We start from the raw sequence: 25,352 nt of genomic DNA, 5'->3' as shown, positions 1-25,352 counted from the left end.
TACCTAGGCTTCCTTAGAAAGCATGAAGCAAAGTCTTAATCCCGGTAAAACCTCTTTTATTAACACGACTGTGAATTCCGTTCATTCACAGTCAACAAGGCCTTGGCAAACAGTCTTTCCAGTGGAATGTTAATCAACCCTCACCTTATCTCACCTGGAACGCTACCAGGGAACCAATTTCCAAATGCAGAGCGAGGCCGAACTTGGCACCGAGTCTGTTAGAGTCATGAACAGAACTTTCCAATCTCGAAACGAGATGAACGAATTGCTTCCTGCAAAAGCCACCTCCCGTTTGCTCCTCTTTTATGTCCTATGGGAGGGGCCAATCATCTCCAAGGTGTGGCTTTACTCCTGAGTTGACCCTGCTTTCTGAGTTGTTCTTGTCTTCTGGCAGCTCTGCGCATGCGCACACTGGGAACGGGCTCCAGCTGCTCCTCTGCCTTGCTGCTGCCTAACTCCCTCTCTGCCTCCACCGCAGAGCCCTCGTCCGAGCTTTCCCCAGCCCCCAGGACTGGCCCAAGTTCCTCCCCAACCTCCTCACTGTCTGATTCTCCTGCCAGTTGTGCTGGCCGCTGGCGGGCCACAACACAGACACTCTTACAGAGGTTTGCAAAGCACTATCAGAGACTGACTGCAGAAGCAAAAAGAAAAAGAAAAAAAGAAAGAAAGAAAAGAAAGAAAAAAGACCTGGGCATTTTACACTCCCCATGGCCACCTCTGGAACTTTGTCTGCCCCGCCCTCCACATCTTCTGCTTTTATTTTGAAGGCGACTGTTATTTTTTCCAATTTATGTATGTGCATGCATCCCTTGGCACCTTTCACAGGCCTCTTGTTTCAGCCCGTCAAAACAATTCCAGTTTTCATTTGGGCCCTTGGGATATTTAATTGCTTTGCTTTTGCTTTGCTTTAATTTATATGCCGCCCTTCTCCGGAGACTCAGGGTGGCTTACAATGAGTTAAGCAATAGCCTTCATACTTTTGTATATTTTATACAAAGTCAGCTTATTGCCCCCACAATCTGGGTCCTCATTTTACCTACCTTAGAAAGGATGGAAGGCTGAGTCAACCTTGAGCCTGGTAAGATTTGAACTTGCAGTAATTGCAAGCAGCAGATGTTAATAACAGTGCATTAGTCCACTGTGCTACCAAGGCTCTTCTGTATTGGCCATCCCTGTTCTAGGATGTGGCTACCCTGAATCTCTTCCCCACTCTCCCATCGGGATCGTGCAGTATCTTAATTCGGGCTTCGTTTGGAAAGTTTGGTGTTGCCAAACTCTTCCTGCCCCTCTGCTCCTAGGTAAAGGTAAAGGTTCCCCTCGCACATATGTGCTAGTCGTTCCTGACTCTAGGGGGCGGTGCTCATCTGTTTCAAAGCCGAAGAGCCAGCGCTGTCCGAAGACGTCTCCGTGGTCGTGTGGCCGGCATGACTCAACGCCAAAGGCGCACGGAACGCTGTTCCCTTCCCACCAAAGGTAGTCCCTATTTTTCTACTTGCATTTTTTACCTGCTTTCAAAGGTTGGCAGAAGCTGGGACAAGTCACGGGAGCTCACCCCATTACATAGTGCTAGGGATTCGAACTGCAGACCTGTCGACTGATAAGCTCGGCATCTTAGCCACTGAGCCACCATGTCCCCCACTGCTCTTACAGGTGTACAATGCATTAGGACAAAAGGATGGAGCAGTTTGGTGTTAACGTCCGGCAGTGTGAACAAATTCTTCTAATTGTCAGCAAGGGATCTGGATGAGAGCTGAATTCTGGAGAAATGGCCTCGGTGGGAAACCCTGGGCCAAGGGATGAAGACTGAGGCCAATCGTTTTACATTTCAAGTTCTCGTTCATATGTATGTTGACGCTACTGATTGTTGCAGCGATCCAGAGATTCATTTAAGGAGCCCCACGCCATGATCTTCATATTATTTATTTATTTATTTATTGGTTTGATTTATATGTCGCCCTTCTCCGGAGACGCAGGGCGGCTTACAATGCGTTAAGCAATAGCCTTCATACTTTTGTATATACCTGCTTAGTAGGGCTTTCGCCTCCCCGCCCCCCCAGTGATGTTCTTTTTTATACCAAGTCAGCTTATTGCTCCCACAAACCGGGTCCTCATTTTACCTACCTCGGAAGGATGGAAGGCTGAGTCAACCTTGAGCCTGGTGAGATTTGAACTTGCAGTAATTGCAGGCAGCTGATGCTACTTAACAGCACTTTAGTCTGCTGCGTCACCAAAGCTCTTTTTAATATTAAGACTGTACAAAGCCATTTTAAATGAAGAAATGGCTTGAGATATGCTTGTGGAGGGGGGGGGGAAGAGAATGAAGCCTTCAAGGAACAATCTTCGGGTCTAGCTTTGCTTATCTGCTGCCGCTAATAGCAGCGATAAAGTTTAAGAGGGCTCGTGGCAGGAATTTCCATCTCCCCTATTCTTAAAAAAAGAAGAAGAAATGAATACATTAGCTGGCAGAGCTCGTCTTCCAAAAAGGAAAGGGGTGAATTTATTCAGGAAAGATCTGGCTGTGTTTGGCTTAATGAGGAAGAAATGTAATTGCAAGGGGGGGGGGAGAATTAATGATCGAATTGGAGGCCACCTTAAGTGGACTTACAGTACTGTATCTATTTGCTTAGCGTATCAGTTTTTAGCTAATTTAATGGGTTGCCTTCAAGCGTGATTTAAGGATCGTTTGCTGAATAATTGGTCATCTTTACCCCTCAAACTAAACCAGATCACTGTGATTTCTAAACCATGGGCAGTCCTTGATCTACAACCATAATTGGGACCGAAATTTCCAGCGTAAGTCGCTGCAAATCATAAAGTGAGTTGACCAGATACACGATTTTAGGGTCGTTTTTACCACGGTCGTGAAGTTTGACTCGGTAGTTGTTAAGCAAAACACCGGGTCGTGTCATTAAGCCAATTCCTGCTTCTCCAACTGACTTTTTGTTGGTCAAAAGCAGCTGGGAAGGTTGCAAATTGTGAGCATGTGACTTTTAAGACACTGAAACCATCGTAAACGCGAGCCGATTGCCCAAATTGCGATCGGGTGATGTGGTGCAATGGTTGTAACTTCGAGGATGGACCGACGCCATTTTAAACGAACGGTCGTAAGTTGAGCATTACCTGTGCAGCTTACCAACCATAGGGAATGTCACCTGTTCTGCTGACAGCCACCAAGCCGTATTGTGCCTTAGGATAATGTGCACGGGCCAGAAAAGAGAGATGTGAAAATATCTACAGATCAGTGGTGGGTTGCCCCTGGTTCGGACTGGTTCGCAAGAACCGGTAGTAAAACCGGTGGGAGGCTCCGCCCACCGACCCGGATGTCATCATAGGTGATCTGCACATGCACAGAAGCGCGCATGCTCCCAATGCGAACCAGCAGTAAAGGTAAGTAGAATCCACCCCTGCTACAGATCCCTCACATCCTGGACGTAAACTGTTTCAACCTCTTCCCTCAAGGCGATGCTAATAGGGCACTGCACACAAAAACAATCAGACACAAGGATAGTCCCCCCCCCTCCCCAATGCCATCTCTCTGCTAAACAACTAATTCCCACAATACTGTCTAACTACCGGTACCTAGTAGGGCTGTATTACTATTATCCTTCTCATCTTTCCTATTACCTGTTTCCTTATCTTCTCATAATTATAACTTTGTTGCTTGCATCTTACGATTTCTATTGTTGTATTTAGTTATCCTAGTATGATTTTTATGTTGGTTGTTTATTTAGTATCCTGTTGACTATCGGTAGGTGTTGCATCTTATGGTTTCTGATGTATTTTCATGATGATTATGATCATGATTTATCGCTTGTTGCTCTGCTTTTTAAATTTTGTATGTATGTATTTTATTGTAGGCTGTTCACCGCCCTGAGTCCTTCGGGAGTAAGGCAGTATATAAATCAAATTAAAGTAAAGTAAAAGTATGTACACTGAGAGCTTATGCACCGGAGATAAATTCCTTGGGTGTCCAATCACACTTGGCCAATAAAGAATTCAATTCAATTCAATTCTTCAATTCAATTCTATTAGTCTATTGTATTGTATTGTATTCTAGTCTCTATTCTATTCTATTCTATTCTATTCTATTCTATTCTATTCTATTCTATTCTATTCTATTCTATTCTATTTGTCTATTGTATTGTATTGTATTGTATTGTATTGTATTGTATTGTATTGTATTGTATTGTATTGTATTGTATTCTATTCTATTCTATTCTATTCTATTCTATTCTATTCTATTCTTTCCTATTTCCTATTCCCCATCCCATCGCTATCCTAAAACCGGAAACTAATTATCAACATTTATTAGCTCTGTGGACTCGAATGGAATTTTGGCTATTAAACATTATACATCAACTTTTTTATAGGAGGAATGCAGATGTTAAAAAAGCATCACTGTCTTCCTGTAAACATTATGGGATGTTTGTTGCAAGTGTAATGTTTGTGTGTAGCAGGGTTCTCTCTGTCCTTCTTTTGAAAAAAAATAAAACAGTTTACATGCCATTTTTGTTTTGTTTTGTTTTGTTTCCTGGAAAACACACAGCATTGTTTGATGCCCCATTAAACCGAATGGCAAAAAAATCTGTTTAAAACTGGAAGAGCACTCTGGTTCATTAGTGTCCCAGCTATTAATTTCAAAAGCACCTTTGTCCCCATTATGGCAAAAATGAGCGAAACAGACAGTTTCCTGGCAACCGCACGGTGTGTTTGCAATCTGTTTCATCAAACACAAAATACGCACGGTAAACAATTCAGGGAAAAAAAACATAAAAGGTGGAAGGCAAAGCAACAGGTCCCGCTTCCTGCAGAGACCTAGTCATATTGGTGGGTCTGTGCCACAAAACTCCTGGAATTAAAGGAAAAAATACACAAATACGGGCTGCGAATGATATTCAGCGTTTAACTGACATTTGGTAACAATTACCTAAACCAGGCAAATCAAAGGGAAGGTGAGTCTGAATTTAACTTATCCCCACCCAAGGGAGATGAGACAAGAGGTGTCCATTGTCACCCATGAGTAGAGAAGACGGCTGTGCCAACCACACTGTGCCAATTTAGGGGTGGTAATTACTCCTACCCACCCAGTTAAGGGGCAGGGACATTAGAATTAACCAAGTTCAATAACGAATGCCTGTGATCACTGAGAAAACTGACGGATCCCATCTGTTTATCTATCGACTGTTTTCATCCAGATATATATAAAATAGGCTCATATTTTATTTTATTTTTTTAAAAGTCTTTTAGGAGTATATATACACACAGGCAGAACTGGTTGCCAGCCATTTTCAGGTAAGGAGCACACATACAGAGAGAGAGAGAGAGAGAGAGAGAAAGAAAGAGAAGGAGAGGGAGGGAGGGAGGGAGACAGGAGAGAGAGAGACAGAGAGAAAGAGGGAGGGAGGGAGAAGATGAGAGAGAGGAAGGGAGAGAGAGAAGGAGAGAGGGAGAGAGGAGGGAGAGATGGAGAGAGAGAGTGAGGGAGAAGGAGAGACGGAGAGAGAGTGAGGGAGAGAGGGATAGAGAGAAAGAGAGGGAGGGAGGGAGGGAGAGAGAGAAGGAGAGAGAGGAAGGGAAAGAGAAGGAGTGGGGAGGGAGAGAGAGAGAGAGAGAGAGAGAGAGAGAGAGAGAGAGAGAGAGAGAGAGAGAGAGAGAAGGAGAGGCAATATCTGTGAGGTCACTGGTGCTCTCTGGGCTTGGTTCTTTTCTTGCAGACATTTCATCCATCATTCACCATCGTCCTTCTAGCTATTATCTATCCTCTGCGGGGTGAAGGATCCTTCCGCATGCTTCCAACCCATACGGTCCTTTGCTTGCTTGCTTGCTTGCTTGCTTGCTTGCTTGCTTGCTTGCTTGCTTGCTTATTATTTATTTATTTATTTATTTATTTATTTATTTATTTATTTATTTATTTATTTATTTATTTATTATTTATTTATTTATTTATTTATTTATTTATTTATTATTTATTTATTTATTTATTTATTTATTTATTTATTTATTTTTATTTATTTATTGCCAATTGGACCCGCCATACTTGCTGATGTCGTTGAGCCATCTGTCTCGTATATTTAGAATACACGAAACATATTTCTGCTTCTGCGCATGCTCCAAGATGGCGGCGACCAAGTGAGCTCCGTTTCGGGGATGGGAGAGTTGCCGGTCGCCAGGGTCTTCAGGAGCCTTCCTGTCCATCTCCGGCTCCAGTCCCAGTGAGGGGAGCATCCGCCCTGCCTGTTGAGGGCTTTTTCGCCCTCCGGAACGTCAGGGCAGGGCTGGACGGCACCGCGGGAGATGGGGCGATGGGCCTGGCCGCGGCAGCTGTTTCCGGTGTCGGAGGGAAGCGGAGGCCAAGGCATCCGGCGGCGGGCGGCCTTTGTGCGGCGGCGGCTTGGAAGTGGCCCCCCCCTCGCTCCCTATAGCCCTCTGGATCCCTGGGGCGCCCTTTTCCGGCGTTTTCGGGGGCCCCGGTGCGCCTTGGGAGCTTGGGGTGCCTGGTTGCGAGCTGGCGACGACGGCGGCGACGGCTGACATGGACCGGCCGGCCAGAAAAACAGCCTGGCAGCAGGTTGACGGAGGAGAAGCTGACAGCCTCACCCCTAAGACTACCATCTGTGATTACTGTGATGACTGTGATTACTGTGATGGGGTGTTTTTAGAACAAAGCTGTGACTGGGGGGTTGTGGAAATTGGGCTGGAGAGACAGGAGGCTGACCATGGTTTGGTTGCTTGGTCGCCTCGGGTGGTCTCTCCTCCCCCCCCCTTTCCCCCCAGGTAAGGGTGGGTGTTGACCTTAATGGCCAACCACCCCTGGATTGGGCTTTCCTGTCTCGCTACTCCTACTCTCACCTCAAGGAAGATCTTGTGCCCGTGGGTCTATTATCATCTTATTAATATCTTTATTATTACCATCGTTATTAACATCTACACTTTGGACACTTTGGACCTTTATTATGCTCCACTCATACCCTCGCTGGTTGGAGAGACTGTGCACCATATGAGAGCTGAGGGATTTTCCACATCCCAACGGAGAGGATAGAACACTGCTCCCGTCAACTTTGTAACGGGACCGGCCATCGTGAGAGGATGGTTGGCCATTAACCTCTGTTGGAGAAAAAGAACATTGGACCCTCTCCCTGTCGTGAGAGGACAGTGGAGTCCAGCCCTATAAATGGATATTTTGTGACCTTTATGCTCAGTTATCCCTTGGACTATGATAGATTCCCGGACTGGCTTTTCTTTTCCCATCTTTGGCTCGGTTGATGCTCCAAAAAACCGACCTTCTTGCGCTGCGAGACTCCCCCCTCTCACAGGCCTGGCTCTCCACGTTATCGAGGGCCTATCTTGATGACGGGCTTTGGGACCCCGAGAGATGGCATGCAGCAAAGAGGGGGCTGAGGGGTTTTTTAGCTAAATTTTTAAGGAAAATTTTAAGGGGACCCGGGAGGACGGGTGGGAGTTGTAAAAGTGGACCTGGGGGGGTCCAGATAGCGACTGTGCGGGATGAGGGGTTGGTTAGCTGCAGCAGAGGGGTCGTGACAGGAAATTTAACTGGGGGGCAGGGGGACGATAGAAAGGGCTGTGTAATTGAAATCATGAGTGGGAGGGGCAGGTACGACGGGCGCAGGGGGTCATATCAAGTGTCGGGGGTGCGCACGCGCTGTCTCCGAGCGATTGCGCACTCCGGCCCCCAATGCGTGACTCGTGTCCTGGGTTGTGTAGAGCCTCAGGCCCAGGGTCCGCGGCTGATGTTATGTAATGCCAGGTCGGTGGTTAATAAGGCCCCCCTCATCTGTGATCTTATTTCGGAGGGGGGTGCAGACCTGGCAGGTATTACGGAGACCTGGTTGGGCCAAGAGGGGGGGGGGTCCCCCTCGTAGAGATGTGCCCGCCAGGTTTCCGTGCATTTCATCAGCCAAGGGCCCAGGGGAGGGGTGGGGGAGTGGCGGTGATCATTAGGGAGAGTCTTTGTCCGAGGGAGACCACTGTTCCTCAGATAGCCGGATGTGAGTCCCTTTGTGTGAAGTGGGGCCGTGTGGTGCAGATGGGTTTGCTGACTACGTACCTGGCTCCCTGCCACGTGGCAGCGACCCTGCCCGAGCTACTCGACGTCATTGCCGGGGTGGCGGTTGATACCCCCAGACTTATTGTCATGGGGGATTTCAACCTCCCATCCGCAGGTGAGGCGTCAGAGGTGGCTCGGGAGTTCATGGCTTCCATGACGGCCTTGGACCTGACCCAGTTAGTTCAAGGCCCCACTCACATAGGGGGACACACTCTGGACTTGATTTTTATCTCTGGTCAGTGGTTGAATGATCTTGGTAGAGGGGACCTAGATATTAAACCCTTGTCATGGACAGATCATTCACTCCTTCAACTAGACTTTCCTACCGCTTGCCCCCACCGTAGGGAGACGGAACCGACCAGATGGTTCCGTCCCAGGCGCCTGATGGATCCCGAAAGGTTCCTGACGGAGCTTGGGCCGTTTCCTGAGACTCTAACACATGACTCGACTGAAGAGCTGGTGGCCGCCTGGGAAAGGGCGGCCGCCGGAGCTTTGGATCGCGTCGTGCCTTTGCGGCCTCTGACCCGATGCCAATCTCAATTAGCTCCTTGGTTCTCTGAGGAGCTGAGAGAGATGAAGCGTCGGAAAAGACGCCTAGAGAGCATTTGGAGGACTAGTCAATCCGATTCCGACCGGACACAGGTGAGGTCCTATATCAAGACCTACCTAGTGGCGATAAAAGCGGCAAAATCTAACCATTTTTCCGCTCTTATCGCATCTGCAGAGAACCGCCCAGCCGCCCTGTTTAGGGTGACCCACTCCCTTCTTCGGGGGGGAGTGCGGGAAGATCCCTTGCAGGGTCGTGCTGAGGATTTTGTGCAATTCCTGCACGATAAAGTCGCTCGGATTCGGGATGGCTTGGACTCCGATTGGATGAGTCCACGGGAGGAGACCGGGGCAGGTCTTGAGAATGTTATCTGGGAGGAGTTTGATCCTGTGACTCCCGAGGATGTGGACAGGGTTCTGGGTAAGATTAGTGCCGCCACGTGTTTATTGGACCCGTGTCCCTCCTGGTTGGTACTGGCCTCCCGGGAGGTTACACGAGGCTGGCTCCAGGGGATTATAGGTGCTTCTTTGGGTGAGGGTGCCTTTCCTGCTGCCTTGAAAGAGGCGGTAGTGAGGCCCCTCCTCAAGAAGCCTTCCCTGGACCCGGCTGAATTAGCCAACTATCGTCCAGTCTCCAACCTTCGTTTTGTGGCGAAGGTTGTTGAGAGCGTGGTGGCACGACAACTTCCCCGGCACCTGGATGAAGCTATCTATCTAGACCCGTACCAGTCGGGCTTCAGGCAGGGGTACAGCACAGAAACGGCATTGGTCACGTTGGTGGATGATCTCTGGAGGGCTCGGGACAGGGGTTGTTCCTCTGTCCTAGTCCTATTAGATCTCTCAGCGGCTTTTGATACCATCGACCATGGTATCATGCTGCAGCGGTTGAGGGGGTTAGGAATAGGGGGCACCGTTTTGCGGTGGTTCTCCTCCTTCCTCTCCAACCGCTCGCAGTTCGTGTTGGCAGGGGGGCAGAGGTCGACCTCGAGGCGTCTCGCATGGGGAGAGCCGCAAGGGTCGGTCCTCTCGCCCCTCCTGTTCAACATTTATGTGAAGCCGCTGGGTGAGATCATCCGTGGTTTTGGAGTGAAGTGTCATCTGTACGCTGACGATACCCAGCTGTACATCTCCACCCCAGACCACCCCAACGATGCCCTTGATGTGATGTCCCGCTGCCTGGAGGCCGTGCGGGCCTGGATGGGGAGGAACAGGCTCAGACTCAACCCCTCCAAGACCGAGTGGCTGTGGCTTCCGGCGCCCCGATATAGTCAGCAGGTGCCATCGCTGACTATTGGGGGTGAATCTTTGCCCCCCACGGAGAGGGCTCGCAATCTGGGTGTCCTCCTGGATGCGCGGCTGTCTTTAGAAGAGCATATGACGGCCGTGGCCAGGGGGGGCCTTTTATCAGGTTCGCCTGATTCGCCAGTTGCAGCCCTTTCTGGATCGGGACGCCCTGCGCACGGTCACTCATGCCCTTGTTACTTCCCGGTTGGACTATTGTAATGCTCTCTACATGGGGCTCCCCTTGAAGAGCACTCGGAAGCTCCAACTGGTCCAGAATGCGGCCGCGCGGGTGGTTATGGGCGCAACCCGTTATGCCCATGTGACACCCCTCCTGCGCGAGCTGCACTGGCTCCCGGTGGTCTTCCGGGTGCGATTCAAGGTGTTGGTTACCACCTTTAAAGCGCTCCATGGCATAGGACCCGGGTACCTCCGAGACCGTCTTCTGCCACCAATAGCCTCCCACCGACCAGTTCGTTCCCACAGAGAGGGTCTCCTCAGGGTGCCGTCAGCCAAGTTATGTCGGCTGGCGACGCCCAGGGGGAGGGCCTTCTCTGTGGGAGCCCCAGCCCTGTGGAATGAACTGCCCCCGGAAATTCGTAAGATATCTGACCTCCGGGTGTTTCGCTGCGCATTGAAGACCCTGTTGTTCCGCCAGGCCGGACTATCAATACAATAGTTTTAAATTGGGGTATTTAAATTTATTGGGGTTTTAAATTTGAGCCATTTATTTAATTATTTTAAATTTTATATCATTGTTTTGTTTGTGTTTTTAAATAGGCTGTACACCGCCCTGAGTCCTTCGGGAGAAGGGCGGTATAGAAATAAAATTATTATTATTATTATTATTATATTTGATTCTATTTGAAATGTATGAGATATTTCAAGGTTTATCTTGGTTATCTACAAGATTTAACACCAGACCAACAGCCAAATTGTCAACGCAGCCCACACAAGGAACCAGCTGAGAAGAAAACACTTCCTTCAACAATGACAGGGGCAAGCCACTTTTGTATATATATCAACAGAGAGCAAACCCTGTTCTCTTCTAGCACTGATGACGTTACCTAGTTGGGTCATGAAAGGTCTGCAAGAAAACAACCAAGCTCAGAGAGCACCAAGGACCCCACAGTCGTCCTCCTCCTCCTCCCCTCCTCTTCCCCCTCCCCTCCTCCCTGCAAATTCCACTCTTTCTAGCACTGATGATGTTACCTAGTTGAGTCATGAAACGTCTGCAAGAAAACCACCAAGCTCAGAGAGCACCAAGGATCACACAGTCCTCTCCCTCTCCACAAACCCCCCTCATCACCTCCTCCCCACAGTAACAAAGAGGGTGGACAACACATTTTTAAAGCAAAGCCTCTGATGGGAAACTGGTTTCTCTCTCAACGGCCCCAGTCATCGAATAAGACATTCCCCCGGGGGGGGGGGGGGGGGGGAACGACAAGCAAACAAGCCAGCATGTATTACTGTTATGTTATACTTTCATAAACCTACCTTTGAGCTGTCACTGGCCTCTTTCTGAAGGAAGAACTGTTTCTTAAATTCGTAGTAGGCGTTATACTGATGCCAAGGCTGCAGAAATTCAAATCTGTTAAGGAGGAGACAAAAATGTAGACCGTGCTCAACTTATGACCATAACTGGGGCTGGAACTGTTGCTCGTAAGCCATGTCAGATCCGATTTTATGACCATTTTTAGGGAAGTCGTATCGCCGCAGTTGTTAAAAGTGAATCCAGCTATGCCAATGGGCCTTTTAGGTTGCAAATTGCAACCAGGTGATACACGGATCCTACAACTGGTCGTAAATGCAACTTGGTTGCCAAGTACCCAAACTGTGATCCCAGGATGCGCAGGGGGATACGACTGTTGTAAGAGCAAGTACAGGCCGTAAGTCCCTTTTCCCCCCAAGGCCGTTGTAACTTTGAATAGTTTTAAGTTGAGAGCTACTTATAATAGAGCTAGTCCTTGACTTACAACAGTTCATTTGCTGACCATTCAAAATTACAACACTGAAAAAGTGACTTTATTGGTTCGATTTATATTTTAAATTTAAATTAAATATTTTATATTTAAATTTTTTGGGGTTTTAAATCTGAGCCAAATTTAAAAACAGGCTGTACACCGCCCTGAGTCCTTCGGGAGAAGGGCGGTATAGAAATAAAATAATAATAATAATAATAATAATAATAATAATAATAATAATAATAATAATATGCCGCCCTTCTCCGGAGACTCAGGGCGGCTTACAATGCGTTAAGCAATAGCCTTCATACTTTTGTATATACCTGCTTATTAGGGCTTTTGGCCCCCCCTAAGCGGTGTTCTTTTTTTTATATACAAAGTCAGTTTATTGCCCCCACAATCCGGGTTCTCATTTTACCTACCTCGGAAGGATGGAAGGCTGAGTCAACCTTGAGCCTGGTGAGATTTGAACTCGCAGTAATTGCAGGCAGCTGGCAGCTAAATGCTACTTTAACAGCACTTTAGTCCACTGCACCACCAAGGCTCTTTTATGACCGTTTTTCACACTCACCACCTTTCCAGCATCCTCATGGTCACATGATCAAAATTCAAGACGCTTGGCAACTGAACTCACATTTACGACGGACACAATGTTCCGGGGTTGAGTGATTCCCCTTTCATGACCTTCTGACAAGCAAAGTCGATGGGGAAGCCAGATTCACTTAACAACCCTGCTACTTTCTTAACAACTGCAGTGATTCACTTAACAACGGTGGTAAGAAAGGTCGCAACATGTGGCAACATTAACTTAAATCAAATGTTTAGAATGAGTGAGCTGGAAGGGACCTTGGAGGTCTTCTAGTCCAGCCCCCTGCTCAAGCAGGAGAACCTATACAATCTCAGACAAGTGACTGTCTAGTCTCTTCTTAAAAACCTCCAGTGATGGAGCACCCACGATTTCTGGAGGCAAGCTGTTCCACTGGTTAATTGTCCTCACTGTTAGGAAGTTTCTCCTTAATGTCTCGCTCAACCTCAGAATTCGTAAGTCGAGGGCTTACCTGCATTTCTCTCTGGGAGGGAGATGGATACCGTATTTTTCGAAGTATAAGATACACTCTCCTACACTCCCCCCCAAAAGTGGGTAAAAATTTCGGTGCGTCTTATAGACCAAATACGGGCCTGGTTTTGGCCCCTCAAACCCTCTGCGCGTCGCGTTTTCGCCCTCCCCGGACCCCAGAAGCACTCTGCAGTGCTCCGTACGTCCCATTTTTGTCAAAAACGGGCTGTTTTAGGCCTGCAAAGTGCTTCTGGGGGCTGGGGAGGGCGAAAACGTGACACGTGGAGGCCAAAAACTATTTTTTTCCTTGTTTTCCTCCTCTAAATCTAGGTGCGTCTTATAGTCCGAAAAATACGGTAATTTAAAAATGTGGTACAGAAATCAAAACGGGGGAAAATACACCATCTCTCAACTGTAAATTGCGGCTATAATTCATTATTTCCCCACCTAAGGAACAAAAAAGGCTATTTGATATTCTGAAAATAATAAATTACACCCCCAAAGGCCAGAAGTTACATATGTCTGGAAGGCAAGCTTCGAGATTCTTTGGCAATAATGCTTTTATCATTAACTTCCAGTAGTTTCTTGAATTTTAATGTGAGGAACTACAATAGGTTACTATGTTGCCCCCCCCCCACCCCCGCTTCTTCTGACAAGACTGTCAATAAGAGCGGGGCAAAGCTACCCGGCTTGCAGGTTTATCGTAAAATGAAATTAAGACCGAAGTCTTCCGTCTACTCACCTCGGATCATTCTTGGCACGAACGCTGGTCTCAAATTTAATCCCATTTCTCGCAACATACTCGGCTAGCTTGTCAATTACAGGTTGGATATCTGGAGGTGGAGGAATGACGGCAACCACTGGAGGAATTGAGCTGGGAAATGTCAAGAGTTGTAAGATTTACACAAGGCAGAGAACACAACCTATTAAAATGGGGGGAGGGGGGGAGGGAGGGAGAAGCAGCTCAATTTTTTTAAAAGCATCACCTAACTGCGGGCTAAACAGGGAAAAGCCAGGTATTTCAACAGCATTGGGGGTGGAGTGGGGTGGAATAAAGGAAATACAGATCAAAGGTCCCAGGCAGGATTTTAAAAGTTTTAGACATCCAACTAAAATGAACAGATATGAACAGGGATGGGATTCAGCCGGTTCGGGCGAAATGGATGCTACTTTTATATCTGGTTCACCGAACCGGTAGTTGCAAGGACTGGCTGGCCCCGCCCACCCTGCCCCTCCCCTCCCAGGAGTCTCCATGCGGCCCGTTTTAGATGCCAGGTAAGTGCAGGGCCTGCGCGGAAGCTCTGGGAGGATGAAAAACGGGCCTTGCGGAAGTCTGGAAACAGGCCCAATTCCTACCAGAGGCCAGGGGAGGCAGTTTTCGCCCTCCCGGAGGCTCGAGAAAAGCCTCCAGAGCCTGGGGAGGGCGAAAATGCCCCTCCCCCCATGGTGCAGGCGGCCGAGTAGGCCACGCCCACCCAGCAACCAGGCAGAGAACCGGTTGCTAAAAATTTTTTAATCCCACCCCTGGATCTGAACGATTCATTCTGGCTGACAAACGTGCAATTCTAGAGAAACTGCAATTGTTTGAAGCAGGACGGCCACATCAAGAGAAAAGAAGTGGTTTAAGAATAATTCTGCATGCGCAGCTTCTGTCAGACAATAGGCACTTATTGAAATTCTCTACGTATTCTGCAAAGCTAAGACTCTGCTTTAATTGAACACCGTTCTTTCGGAACAGGTTCTTTTATGGGAGATACACACCCACATGCTATTACTTTCATTATGTGAAATTCCAAAGCAATATTCATTTCAAATATTTACGTCGCGTAATTAAAAAGGAACGTTGGCGGTACGATTGACCATATAAACCGTGTTATTTGATTTTTATCCCACCTTTATTACTTGCTAGGTAAATTCAAGGCAGCAAACATAAAGTAAGGCTTAATCCCTCCTCCTATTTTCCTTACGACAACCTGTGAGGTGGGTTGGGCTGAGAGCGCGGGACTGGGCGAGAGTCGCTCAGCTGGTTTTCATGGCTAAGGCAGGACTAGAACTTCCAATCTCCTGGTGATGGGTCCAAAGTTACCCAGTTGGCTTTCATGCCTAAGGAAGGTCTAGAACTCACCATCTCCTGGTTTCTAGGCCAGCACCTTAACCACTAGATCAAATTGGCTCTCAAAAATGAGGGGAAAAAATGATGGAGAACCTTTCCTCATATAGGACATTAATCCTGCTAAGGCAGAACCAGAACTCCCAATCTCCTGGTGATTGGTCCAAAGTCACCCAGTCAGCTTTCATGCCTAAAATGGGACTAGAACTCACCGTCTCCTGGTCACTGGACCAAGTTACCCAGCCGGCTTTCATGCTTAAGGCAGGACTAGAACTCACTCTCTCCTGGTGATTGGCCCAAAGTTACACAACCGGCTTTCATGCTTAAGGCAGGACTAGAACTCACTCACTCCTGGTGATTGGCCCAGTTACCCAGCCAGCTTTCACATGCCTAAGGCAGGACTAGAATTCACAATCTCCTGATTTCTAGGCCAGCACCTTAACCACTAGATCAGTGATGGCTAACCTTTTTGCCATTGCGTGCCAAAAGCGTGGGGAGCATGGTATCACACACGTGCATGCCCACACCCATAATTCTATGCCCGCGACCCCCCTGCTTTTGGCACACAATGGTACAATGAGCCCAGTAGGCCCGTTTTTCACCCTCCCCAGGCTCCAGAGCCTTTCTAGGAGCCTGGAGAGCGCAAAAAATGGGCCTTCCCCCCACCCCAGGCCTCCAGAGGCCAGAAACAGCCTGTTTTCCGACTTCTGGTCGGCCCAGAAGTTCTGAAAATCAGCTGGCTGGCGTGCCCACCGATATGGCTCCATGTGCCCACCTGTGGCATGCGTGCTATAGGTTCGCCATCATGGCACTAGACCAAATTGGCTCTCAAAAATGAAAATAAATAAACGATGGAGAACCTGTTCTCATATGGGATACTAGAGCAAAACGAACATCAGCAGGCTTTGAGATGGCCAATAGAATATCCTCTCCAGAACGCAAACTTGGGAAGACCCATCTGGAAGTGGACGGTTCATGAAGCAGAAATTAAATAGGCTTCTTGCACATTATAAGCCCGCACAGGGCTGGCAGGGGAGGAAAAGCGGATTATTTTTAGTGAAAAGATTAATTGCTGACCAAGGAGGCTGTCAAAAAAAAAAAAAAAAATGACAAAAATCCCCCGAGGATATCATCCGTGAAACAAAACTAGACAAGGCAAACATACCGGCTCTTTTGCGCTCTGTCTAAAGCTCTGACAATTTTAGGATGCAATGAGACGCCCTTTTATTTGAGCTGCCGTTTTAATTATTAACATTTAATCACTTTAACATATGCAACTGTCCACTGCCTGGTAGCTGGGAAGCCTCCTTGCCAAAACCTGGTCTGAAAGAAACAGCCCAGCCACTCGGAATTGCTGGCGTTAGGTCAACAGGCAGGACCCAGGTTTATATCAATGCAAAAGCTGCATTGGGGCTTACAAAGGGATTCTGGTGTTCAACATCTGAACACCAGAAATGAATATAATAATAAACCCACAGTAATACAGAATAACAGGATTGGAAGGGACCTTGGGGTCTTCTAATTGTCTGAGATGGGCAGCTAATCAAACTGGAGAAAGAGATAGGGATGGAGGGAGGGAGGGGGAAGGGGAGAAGGGAAGGAGGAAGGAAGCAAGCAAGCAAATGAGAAAAAGGGGGAGGGAGGGAGGGATGAATAAATGAATGGAAGAAGGCATAACAGAGATATTAAAAGAAGGGAAGGAGGGAGAGAGGGAAGAAGGAAGGAAATGAGAAAAAGGGGGAGGGATGAATAAATGAATGAATGGAAGAAGGCATAGAAGAGATATTAAAAGAAGGGAAGGAGGGAGGGAGAAAAGGAGAGATGGGGAGGGAGTAAGCAAGCAAGCAAATAAGAAAAAGAGGGAGGGAATAAGGGATGAATGGAAGAAGGCATAAAAGAGATATTAAAATAAGGGAAGGAGGGAGGAAGGAAGCAAGCAAGAAAATGAGGAAAAGAGGGAGGGAGGCAGGAATAAATGAAAGAAGGCATAAAAGAGATATTAAAAGAAGGGAGGAAGGGAGGGAGAAAAGGAGAGAAAGGGAGGGAGGGGGAAGGGAAGAAGGAAGAAGGAAGGAAGGAAGGAAGGAAGGAAGGAAGGAAGGAAGGAAGGAAGGAAGGAAGAAGGAAGGAAGGAAGAAAAACCTGATTTCTGCTGCTTGTGAAAAAACCCTCCGTGGGAAAAAGAGCCAAGTAAGTACCTGCTGCTATCAAGTCCATATTATCTCATCACCAATGAGTTGCTGAGTCTATCCAACAAGTTCTTGTCCTTAGCTTGGGTTTACTTTCAGAAGTGGGTATCCCCTTCCACCAATTAGAAAAAAGGTGTTCTGTTACACGAGCAGTTGGTTAGTTACACAAGTCACTCAAACCAAACTCCTTCTCTGCACAGGCCAGCCTAAAATACGATACCTTGCCGAAGTGCTTGTGCCAGGTAAGGCGCCACTCGTGTCTTCGCTGGCTTCTGAAGATGTTGAAGGTGGCGGTGGCGTCGTGCCGGGCGGCGGAGGTGCTGTGATCGTGGCTACGCCGGTGGTGCTCGACACCGTCACACCTGCTGGCAAGGCGCTGTAGTAAGTAGCCATGTCAATCCCCGGCGGCGGTGGGGCAAGGCAGTACGTTCCATCGGGCAGCATGTAGTAGCTGTAGTACATGGCTGCCACTGTTGCTAGATAGATATATAAAAAATGGGATGATCAGAATACAGGTAAGCCTCGATTTACGACCACAATGGAGTTCAACATTTCTGTTGTTAAGTGAGACATTTGTTAAGTGAGCTTTGCTCCATTTTACCACCCTTCTCGCCATTAAGTGAATCCGGCTTCCCCACTGACTTTTGCAGGTCGGAAGGTCGCAAAAGGGGAATCACGGGACTTTGGGACACAGCAAAGGTCGTAAGCATGAGCCAGTTGCCAAGCGTCTGAATTCTGATCACACGATCATGGGGATGCTGCAAAGGTTGTAGCTGTGAAAAATGACACCCCTTTTCAGCCGTTGTAACTTTGAATGGTCCCCAAGTGAACTGATGTACTGTAAGTCGAGAGCTACCTGTATAAGCAGTAACGTCAAGGAACGTGAATTTGAATGAAAGAGCTAAAATGCATCGTCTAGGATGCTGAGCAATAGCAATAAGACTTATATATCACTTCACAGCCCCTCTCTAAGCAGTTTGCAGAGTCAGCCTCTTGCCCCCAACCATCTGGGTCCTCATTTTACCCACCTCGGAAGGATGGAAGGCTGAGTCAACCTTGAGCTGGTCAGAGTCGAACTCCTGGCAGTGGGCAGAGTTAGCCTGCAATTCTGCATTCTAACCACTGTGCACCATGGATGGATGGATGGATGGATGGAAGGAAGGAAGGAAGGGCAATAGCAATAGCCCTTAGACTTGTATATCACTTCACAGTATTTTACAGCCCTCTCTAAGCGGTTTACGGAGTCAGCCTTTTGCTCCCAACCATCTGGGTCCTCATTTTGCCCACCTCGGAAGGATGAAAGGCTGAGTCAACCTTGAGCCGGTCAAGGTCGAACTCCTGGTAGTGGGCAGAGTTAGCCTGCAAAACTGCATTCTAACCACTGTGCACCATGGATGGATGGATGGATGGATGGATGGAAGGAAGGAAGGAAGGAAGGAAGGAAGGAAGGAAGAAAGGGAGGGAGGGCAATAGCACTTAGACTTATATACCGCTTCACTGTGCTTTAGCGCCCTCTCTTAAGCGGTTTACGGAGTCAGCCTCTTGCCCCCAATCATCTGGGTCCTCATTTTACCCACCTCGGAAGGAGGGAAGGCCGAGTCAACCTTGAGCCTGGTGAGAATCGATCTGCCAAACTGCTGGCAGCCAGTGATCAGCAGAAGTAGTCTGCAGTACTGCACTCTAACCAGTGCGCCATCGCGGCTGTTACCTGAGAGTCCACATCAAAGGAGTAATCTACTGGTAGGTGACAGGTGGACATTATGTTCCATTAAATGCTAATAACAGCAGAATCGTATTATGAGTTTTGAGGGAAAATGGTGCGATGTCATGAATATAAGGCAATCCAGGGAGAAAATGCCCTCTTATGTGACATCGGTGGATGGGTAGGAATGAGATGAGGGAGTATAAAGTGGTGATTGGGCTATTTGGATCCCGAGAGATTATTATGATTATCTGCTTAGAAAATTGTGTGCTTGTTTTTCAAACATACCTCTGAATATGTACAAACAGCGAAGGAACTGATAGAAGCCTGAAAGTTCGGCTGATTTTCGATTGTTTTGGATGACAGGTTGACATTAGTGAGCGATATGGGAGGGAGCAGAAGTTCTGAATGCTGTGTTAGGAAATGATAATTACCTAACTTGTTGGGTTGGCAATATATAAAACCTCAATATAGCTTTAAGACTGTATTGCTGTATTGCATCATACTGTGTCCTGATTGGTTAGCTCTGTAGCCAATGTCCTTAAGAGGAAGCTTGAAACATGGTTTGTTTCTCTTTGCTGACCATTGTTATTCTTTATTGCTCTTTGCTGTGTTTGCTACTGTTTGCAACTGTTTATTGTGTAGGACTACGACGACTGGTAAGAAGACTTTGTTATTGGAATATCCCTGGACTATTGTTTAACTATCTACTGCTTTATCCGTGTATGACCTGGGCTGTTTATTGGACTGTGCCTTATTACTATTTTCCTGAAAAGTAAACACAGCTCAGTGTATCTGTGTGTTGGCTAAGGTTATTCGCAACTGCTCTCAGTCGCTTTCATGTGCATATCCTTGCTACTCTAGGGTTGCTCTGCGAATTCCTCAACATGCTGTACCCATCATTTCTCGATACAGGCAGTCCTCCACTTATGACAGTTAATTTAGTGACCGTTTGAAGTTACAACAGCACTGAAAAAAGAGACTTACGACCGCCTTTTTTCACATTTATGACATTTGCAGCATCTCCCTGCTCGTGTGATCAAAATTCAGGTGCTGGGCAACTGGTTCATACTTATGACCGTTGCAGTGTCCGAATGGTCACGTGATCCCCTTTTGCGTACTTCTGACCAGCAAAGTCGATGGGTAATCCAGGTTCACTTAACAACTGTGGCAAGACTGATTGTAAAATGGGACTAAAGTCACTTGACAAATGTCTCACTTAACAACAGAAATGTTGGGCTCAATTGTGGTCATAAGTTGAGGACTACCTGTACTGTTAAGAATGGATCTTAGGGGGGGAAAAACTGATACGGGCAGAAAGCAAGGAGGTGGCAGAAACTAAAATGAAAATAAACCAACTGCAAAAAGAGAAAAATACATGCCCTGTGGAAAAAAAAAATCCCTAACAGGTAGTCCTCGACTTATGACCACAATGCCCCTCAAAATTTATGCTCCTAAGCGAGACATTTGTCAAGTGACCTTTCTGGCCACAGTTGTTAAGTGAATCATTGCATTCGGTTAAGCGAATCCGGTTTACCCACTGACTTTGTTCGTCAGGAGGTCGCAAAAGGGGACACTGCAACCGTCATAAATGTGAGTCAGTTGCCAACTGCCTGAATTTTGATCAGGTGACCACGGGGGAGACTGCAAGCATCGTAAGTGTGAAAAACGGTCCTAAGTGACGTTGTAACTTTGAAAAGTTGCTTAAACGAACCGCCGTTCAGTCCCTAAACCGAATCCCCCGACAGGACGAATGGAAAAGGGACATAAATGCCCTACGACGGAAAACCGTTGCTCGCAAATGCCAAAAAAACCCCTAACTTAAAACAGCATTTAAAACCGTCAAAAAAGGCTGCACAAACTATGCCCCTCCCCTCAAAAAAAGGGTGCCCCCCTCCGCCCCCGAAGGAAGTTTCAGAAAGTCGTGCAAATGGAAGCTGCCCGATTGCTGGCGTGAATAAAACACTCTGCGGCTTTGAGAGCGTTTCATTATTTTATCAATACCCTAACATGCATTGCAGGAATGCCGATTTAAAACAGCTCAGCAGTTTGCAGTATAATCAACCGCTTGCCCTCGTTGTGTGTGTGTGTGTGTGTGTGTGTGTGTGTGTTGTGGGGAGTCTGCATAATTCATGCCTTTCAAAAGGCAGGGCGATAAATCACGAGCCTGTTTGGGTGGAGAGCTTTTGAATGAGTTTATTTTATTAAATGCACAGGTATGAATCCTTTCACTTCTGACACGCCAGCTGACCAAGCCACTAATAACCCAGAGTCGGTTTAATTTTACAGACAGAATCCGAAGGGTTATTGAAGCCATCTGCTCCAGTTGCAGGACTCACACAAATCAAAATGTATCCAGGGAGACGGCGGCTTTAATTCTTAATTTTAGAGTTCTCTTGTCAGCCTTCCTGAATTATTTAGAAAAACAGGATGGAGACATGTGTGAAAGTGACAGACATGTAATTAATTATAATATTTCATTAATAAAACAGAGAGGGTGCTTCCTTGCAATGGCTTAACAACAGAATAATTCTAGCCCGGTGTTTTTTTTTTTGTTTTTTTATTTATTTATTTTTTTAAATTTGATTTATGTGCCGCCCTTCTCCGGAGACTCAGGGCGGCTTACAATGTGCTCAGCAATAGCCTTCATCCTTTTTGTATATTTATACAAAGTCAGCTTATTGCCCCCACAAACTGGGTCCTCAATTTACCTACCTTAGAAAGGATGGAAGGCTGAGTCAACCTTGAGCCTTCGCGAGATTTGAACCTGCAGTAATTGCAGGCAGGCTAGTCTTAATAACCAGCTTAATAACAGGGTGCCTTAGACCACTGTACTACCAAGGCTCTTGATAGTACAGGTGTTAAGGTGTTTTAAGCTTAAAAGGGTTAGAAATTCTGTGATAAGATGCATCTCTTAAAATGCACAACACTTCTAAATAAAAATAGATCTGATATCAAGCGGGGGGGGGGGGGAAACAGAGCATCGTAAAAACGAAGCTTGGAATGATAATAAGTCTGTACCTATTAAAAACAACAAGGTAAGCCATTTACAAGCCCAGCTTATACCTAAATGAGCTTCATGAAGTCTCTAAAAAACAAGAATTGTGGCAAGGCTTTTCTGCAATCGAAAATTATGCTACCGTTCTTCGGATGTGGCAGTGGTTAAAAAAAACAAAACAAGACAGCATCTTAATATCACCAGCACTAAAATAAAAGATAGAAACCCTGCTAATTATGAGAAAAGTTTCTTGCATCTTGAAACGAACAGCCGGAAAGAATTTTGCAACTTGCAAAACTAGAATTACTGTTTGGGGGGTAGAGATGGGACTATTTGGGTTTTTTTTTTTAAAAAAAATGTATGGTAGTCCTGCCACTATGATTGGAGCCAGAATTTCCATTGCTAAGCAAAGCAGTTGTTAAATGAGCTGTGTCCAGGGGTAAAATGCTCCCAGTTCGGACCGGATCACCCGATCCGGTAGCGATGGAGGCGGGTGGTTCGGAGAACCGGTAGCAAAAATCCCTGCCCCCACCCCCATGCCCAGCTGAGCCGCGCGATCATCAGAGGCTTTTTTTAAAACCATTTTTTCTACAACCTCTTCTGCCAAAAAAAATGCTTTTAAAAGTTAAAAAAAAAAAAGCCTCTAATGATCGTGTGGCTCAGTTGGGTTCGTCAAAGAACCTGAGCTGAGGATTTTGTACAATATCTGTATGACAAAATTGCTCAGATTCGTGAACAGCTAGACTCTGACTGGATTGATCCAGAGGAGATGACAGGGGCAGGTCCTGAGAATATTATTTGGGAAGAGTTTGATCCTGTGACTCCCGAAAGCGTGGACAGGATACTGAACAGACTAAAGGCGACCACATGTTTATTGGACCCGTGTCCATCCTGGTTGGTACTGGCCTCCCGGGAGGTGACACGAGGCTGGCTCCAGGAGATTATAAACGCTTCTTTGAGTGAGGGTGTCTTTCCCACCGTCTTGAAAGAGGCGGTGGTGAGGCCCCTCCTCAAGAAGCCCTCCCTGGATCCAGCTGTATTAGCAAATTATCGTCCTGTCTCCAACCTTCGCTTTGTTGCAAAGGTTGTTGAGAGTGTGGTTGCACGACAACTGCCTCAGTACCTGGATGAATCGAATTATCTAGATCCGTTCCAGTCATGATTCAGGCCCGGGTACAGCACAGAGACAGCATTGGTGGCATTGGTTGATGATCTCTGGAGGGCTCGAGACAGGGGTTGCTCCTCAGTCCTTGTCCTATTAGACCTCTCAGCGGCTTTTGATACCATCGATCATGATATCATGCTGCACCGGTTGGAAGGGTTGGGGGTGGGGGGCACTGTTCTACAGTGGTTCTCCTCCTTTCTCTCTGACCGGTCACAGTCTGTGTTGACAGGGGGGCAGAGGTCGACCCCGAGGCCCCTTATATGTGGGGTGCCACAAGGATCGGTCCTCTCGCCCCTTCTATTCAACATTTATGTGAAGCCGCTGGGTGAGATCATCCGTGGTTTTGGGGTGAAGTACCATCAGTACGCTGATGACACCCAGCTGTACATCTCCACCCCAGACCACCCCAATGATGCCCTCGAGGTGATGTCCCGGTGCCTGGAGGCCGTACGGATCTGGATGGGGAGGAACAAACTCAGACTCAACCCATCCAAGACCGAGTGGCTGTGGTTTCCGTCATCCCGATATAGTCAGTTGGCGCCATCTCTGACTATTGGGGGCGAGTCGTTGGCCCCCACAGATGGGGTTCGCAACTTGGGCATCCTCCTGGACTCATGGCTGTCTTTTGAAGAGCATATGACGGCCGTAGCCAGGAGGACTTTTTATCAGATTCGCCTGATTCGCCAGTTGCATCCCTTTCTGGATCGGGACTCGTTACGCACGGTCACTCACGCCCTTGTCACCTTACGCCTGGATTATTGTAATGCTCTCTACATGGGGCTCCCCTTGAGAAGCACCCGAAGGCTCTAACTGGTCCAGAATGCGGCCGCGCGGGTGGTAATGGGAGCAATGTGGCGCTCTCATGTAACCCCCCTCCTGCGCGAGCTGCACTGGCTCCCAGTGGTCTTCCGGGTGCGCTTCAAGATTTTGGTTACTATCTTTAGAGCGCTCCATGGCTCAGGACCAGGGTACTTACGAGACCGCCTCCTGCCACCAATAGCCTCTCACCGACCAGTTCGCTCCCATAGAGAGGGACTCCTCAGGGTGCCGTCGGCCAAACAATGTCGACTGACGGCCCCCAGGGGGAGAGCCTTTTCTGTGGGGGCACCTACCATCTGGAACGGGCTTCCCCTGGAGTTACGAAACATCCAAGACTTACGCATTTTCCGCCGAGCCCTGAAAACATTTCTATTCCAACAAGCTGGTCTGGCCTAACTCTCCCTTTTTAATTGGCTTTTAAACTGTCTTTTAAATTGGGTTTTAAACCTCTTTAGATAAATTTGGATGTTTTTTAATCTTTGAGCCTAAATTACTTAATCTGTTTCTTAATAGTTTTTAACTTCTATATGTATTTGTATTTATTATGGCTGTTCACCACCCTGAGTCCTTCGGGAGTAGGGCGGTATACAAATATGAAAAATAAATAAATAAATAAATAAAGGCTTTTAAAAACATTTTTTCTACAACCTCTTCAGAGATTGTAGAAAAAATGCTTTTAAAAGCCTCTGACGATCCCAGCTGAGTTGCCTAATCGTCAGAGGCTTTTTTCCTTTTAAATGCCTCTGACGATCCAAGCTGAGTTGCCTGATCAGCACAGGCTTTTAAAAGAAAAAAAGCCTCTGCCGATCAGGCAACTCAGCTGGGATCGTCAGAGGCTTTTAAAAGCATTTTTTTAACCACCTCTTCGCCGAAGAGGTTGTAGAAAAAATGGTTTTAAAAGGGGAAAAAAATGGCCACGCCCACCCAGTCACATTACCCCCCCACCAAGCCATGCCCACAGAACCGGTAGTAACAAATTTTAGATTTCACCACTGCTATTTCTGGTACGGTGCAAAGGAATGGACTTTGGTGACTGCCTAGAGCAAACTCCAGAAGTTGTAAATGCTCCAACACTGGAAGTTTTTAAGAAGAGATTAAAAGGGGGTTGGACTAGAAGATCTCCAAGGTCCCTTCCAACTTCTATTCCCGTGATGGCGATCTTATGGCACACAGCACTCTCTCTGTGGGCACGCGAGCCATCGCCCCAGCTCAGCTGGGTCATGCATGCGCGTGCGCCTCCTGCTGGCCAGCTGGTCTTTGGGCCTCTGCTGCGCATGCGTGGGGAGGCGCATACAGAACGGCACAGGTGCATGAGCGGGGGGGGGGTACATGTGGGGTGCCTCACACACATGCATGGGGCATGCACAGGTGGCATGCATGCGGTGGGGGGGTGGGGCACATGGGGGAACACACGTGCATTGCATTTGGGTGGTTCAGGTGCTTTGAGCACTTGGTC

General features: G+C 47.4%; 1 protein-coding gene across 8 annotated transcripts in view; it reads right to left on the bottom strand.

Annotated features, from left to right (window-relative positions):
• Window positions 1-25,352, bottom strand: part of SFSWAP (splicing factor SWAP) — a 124,091-nt gene that overhangs the window by 64,915 nt on the left and 33,824 nt on the right. For all 8 annotated transcript variants that reach the window (XR_011600836.1, XM_070951295.1, XM_070951296.1 and 5 more), the window contains 3 exons: window positions 17,433-17,688; window positions 13,656-13,787; window positions 11,390-11,483 (listed from right to left, as the gene is read on the bottom strand). Coding sequence is in view for 7 of the 8 variants with exons in the window: in XM_070951295.1 (XP_070807396.1) it covers window positions 11,390-11,483; window positions 13,656-13,787; window positions 17,433-17,688 (482 nt within the window). In the remaining variant the exon portion in view is untranslated. The remainder of the gene's footprint in view (window positions 1-11,389; window positions 11,484-13,655; window positions 13,788-17,432; window positions 17,689-25,352) is intronic.

This window comes from Pituophis catenifer, unplaced genomic scaffold, assembly GCF_029215685.1.
Source record: "Pituophis catenifer annectens isolate HBS135680 unplaced genomic scaffold, rPitCat1.0.hap2 SCAF_10, whole genome shotgun sequence".
NCBI lineage: Eukaryota > Metazoa > Chordata > Lepidosauria > Squamata > Colubridae > Pituophis > Pituophis catenifer.
Note: the sequence above shows the minus strand (reverse complement) of the source record. Positions and strands in the feature narration are given on the sequence as shown.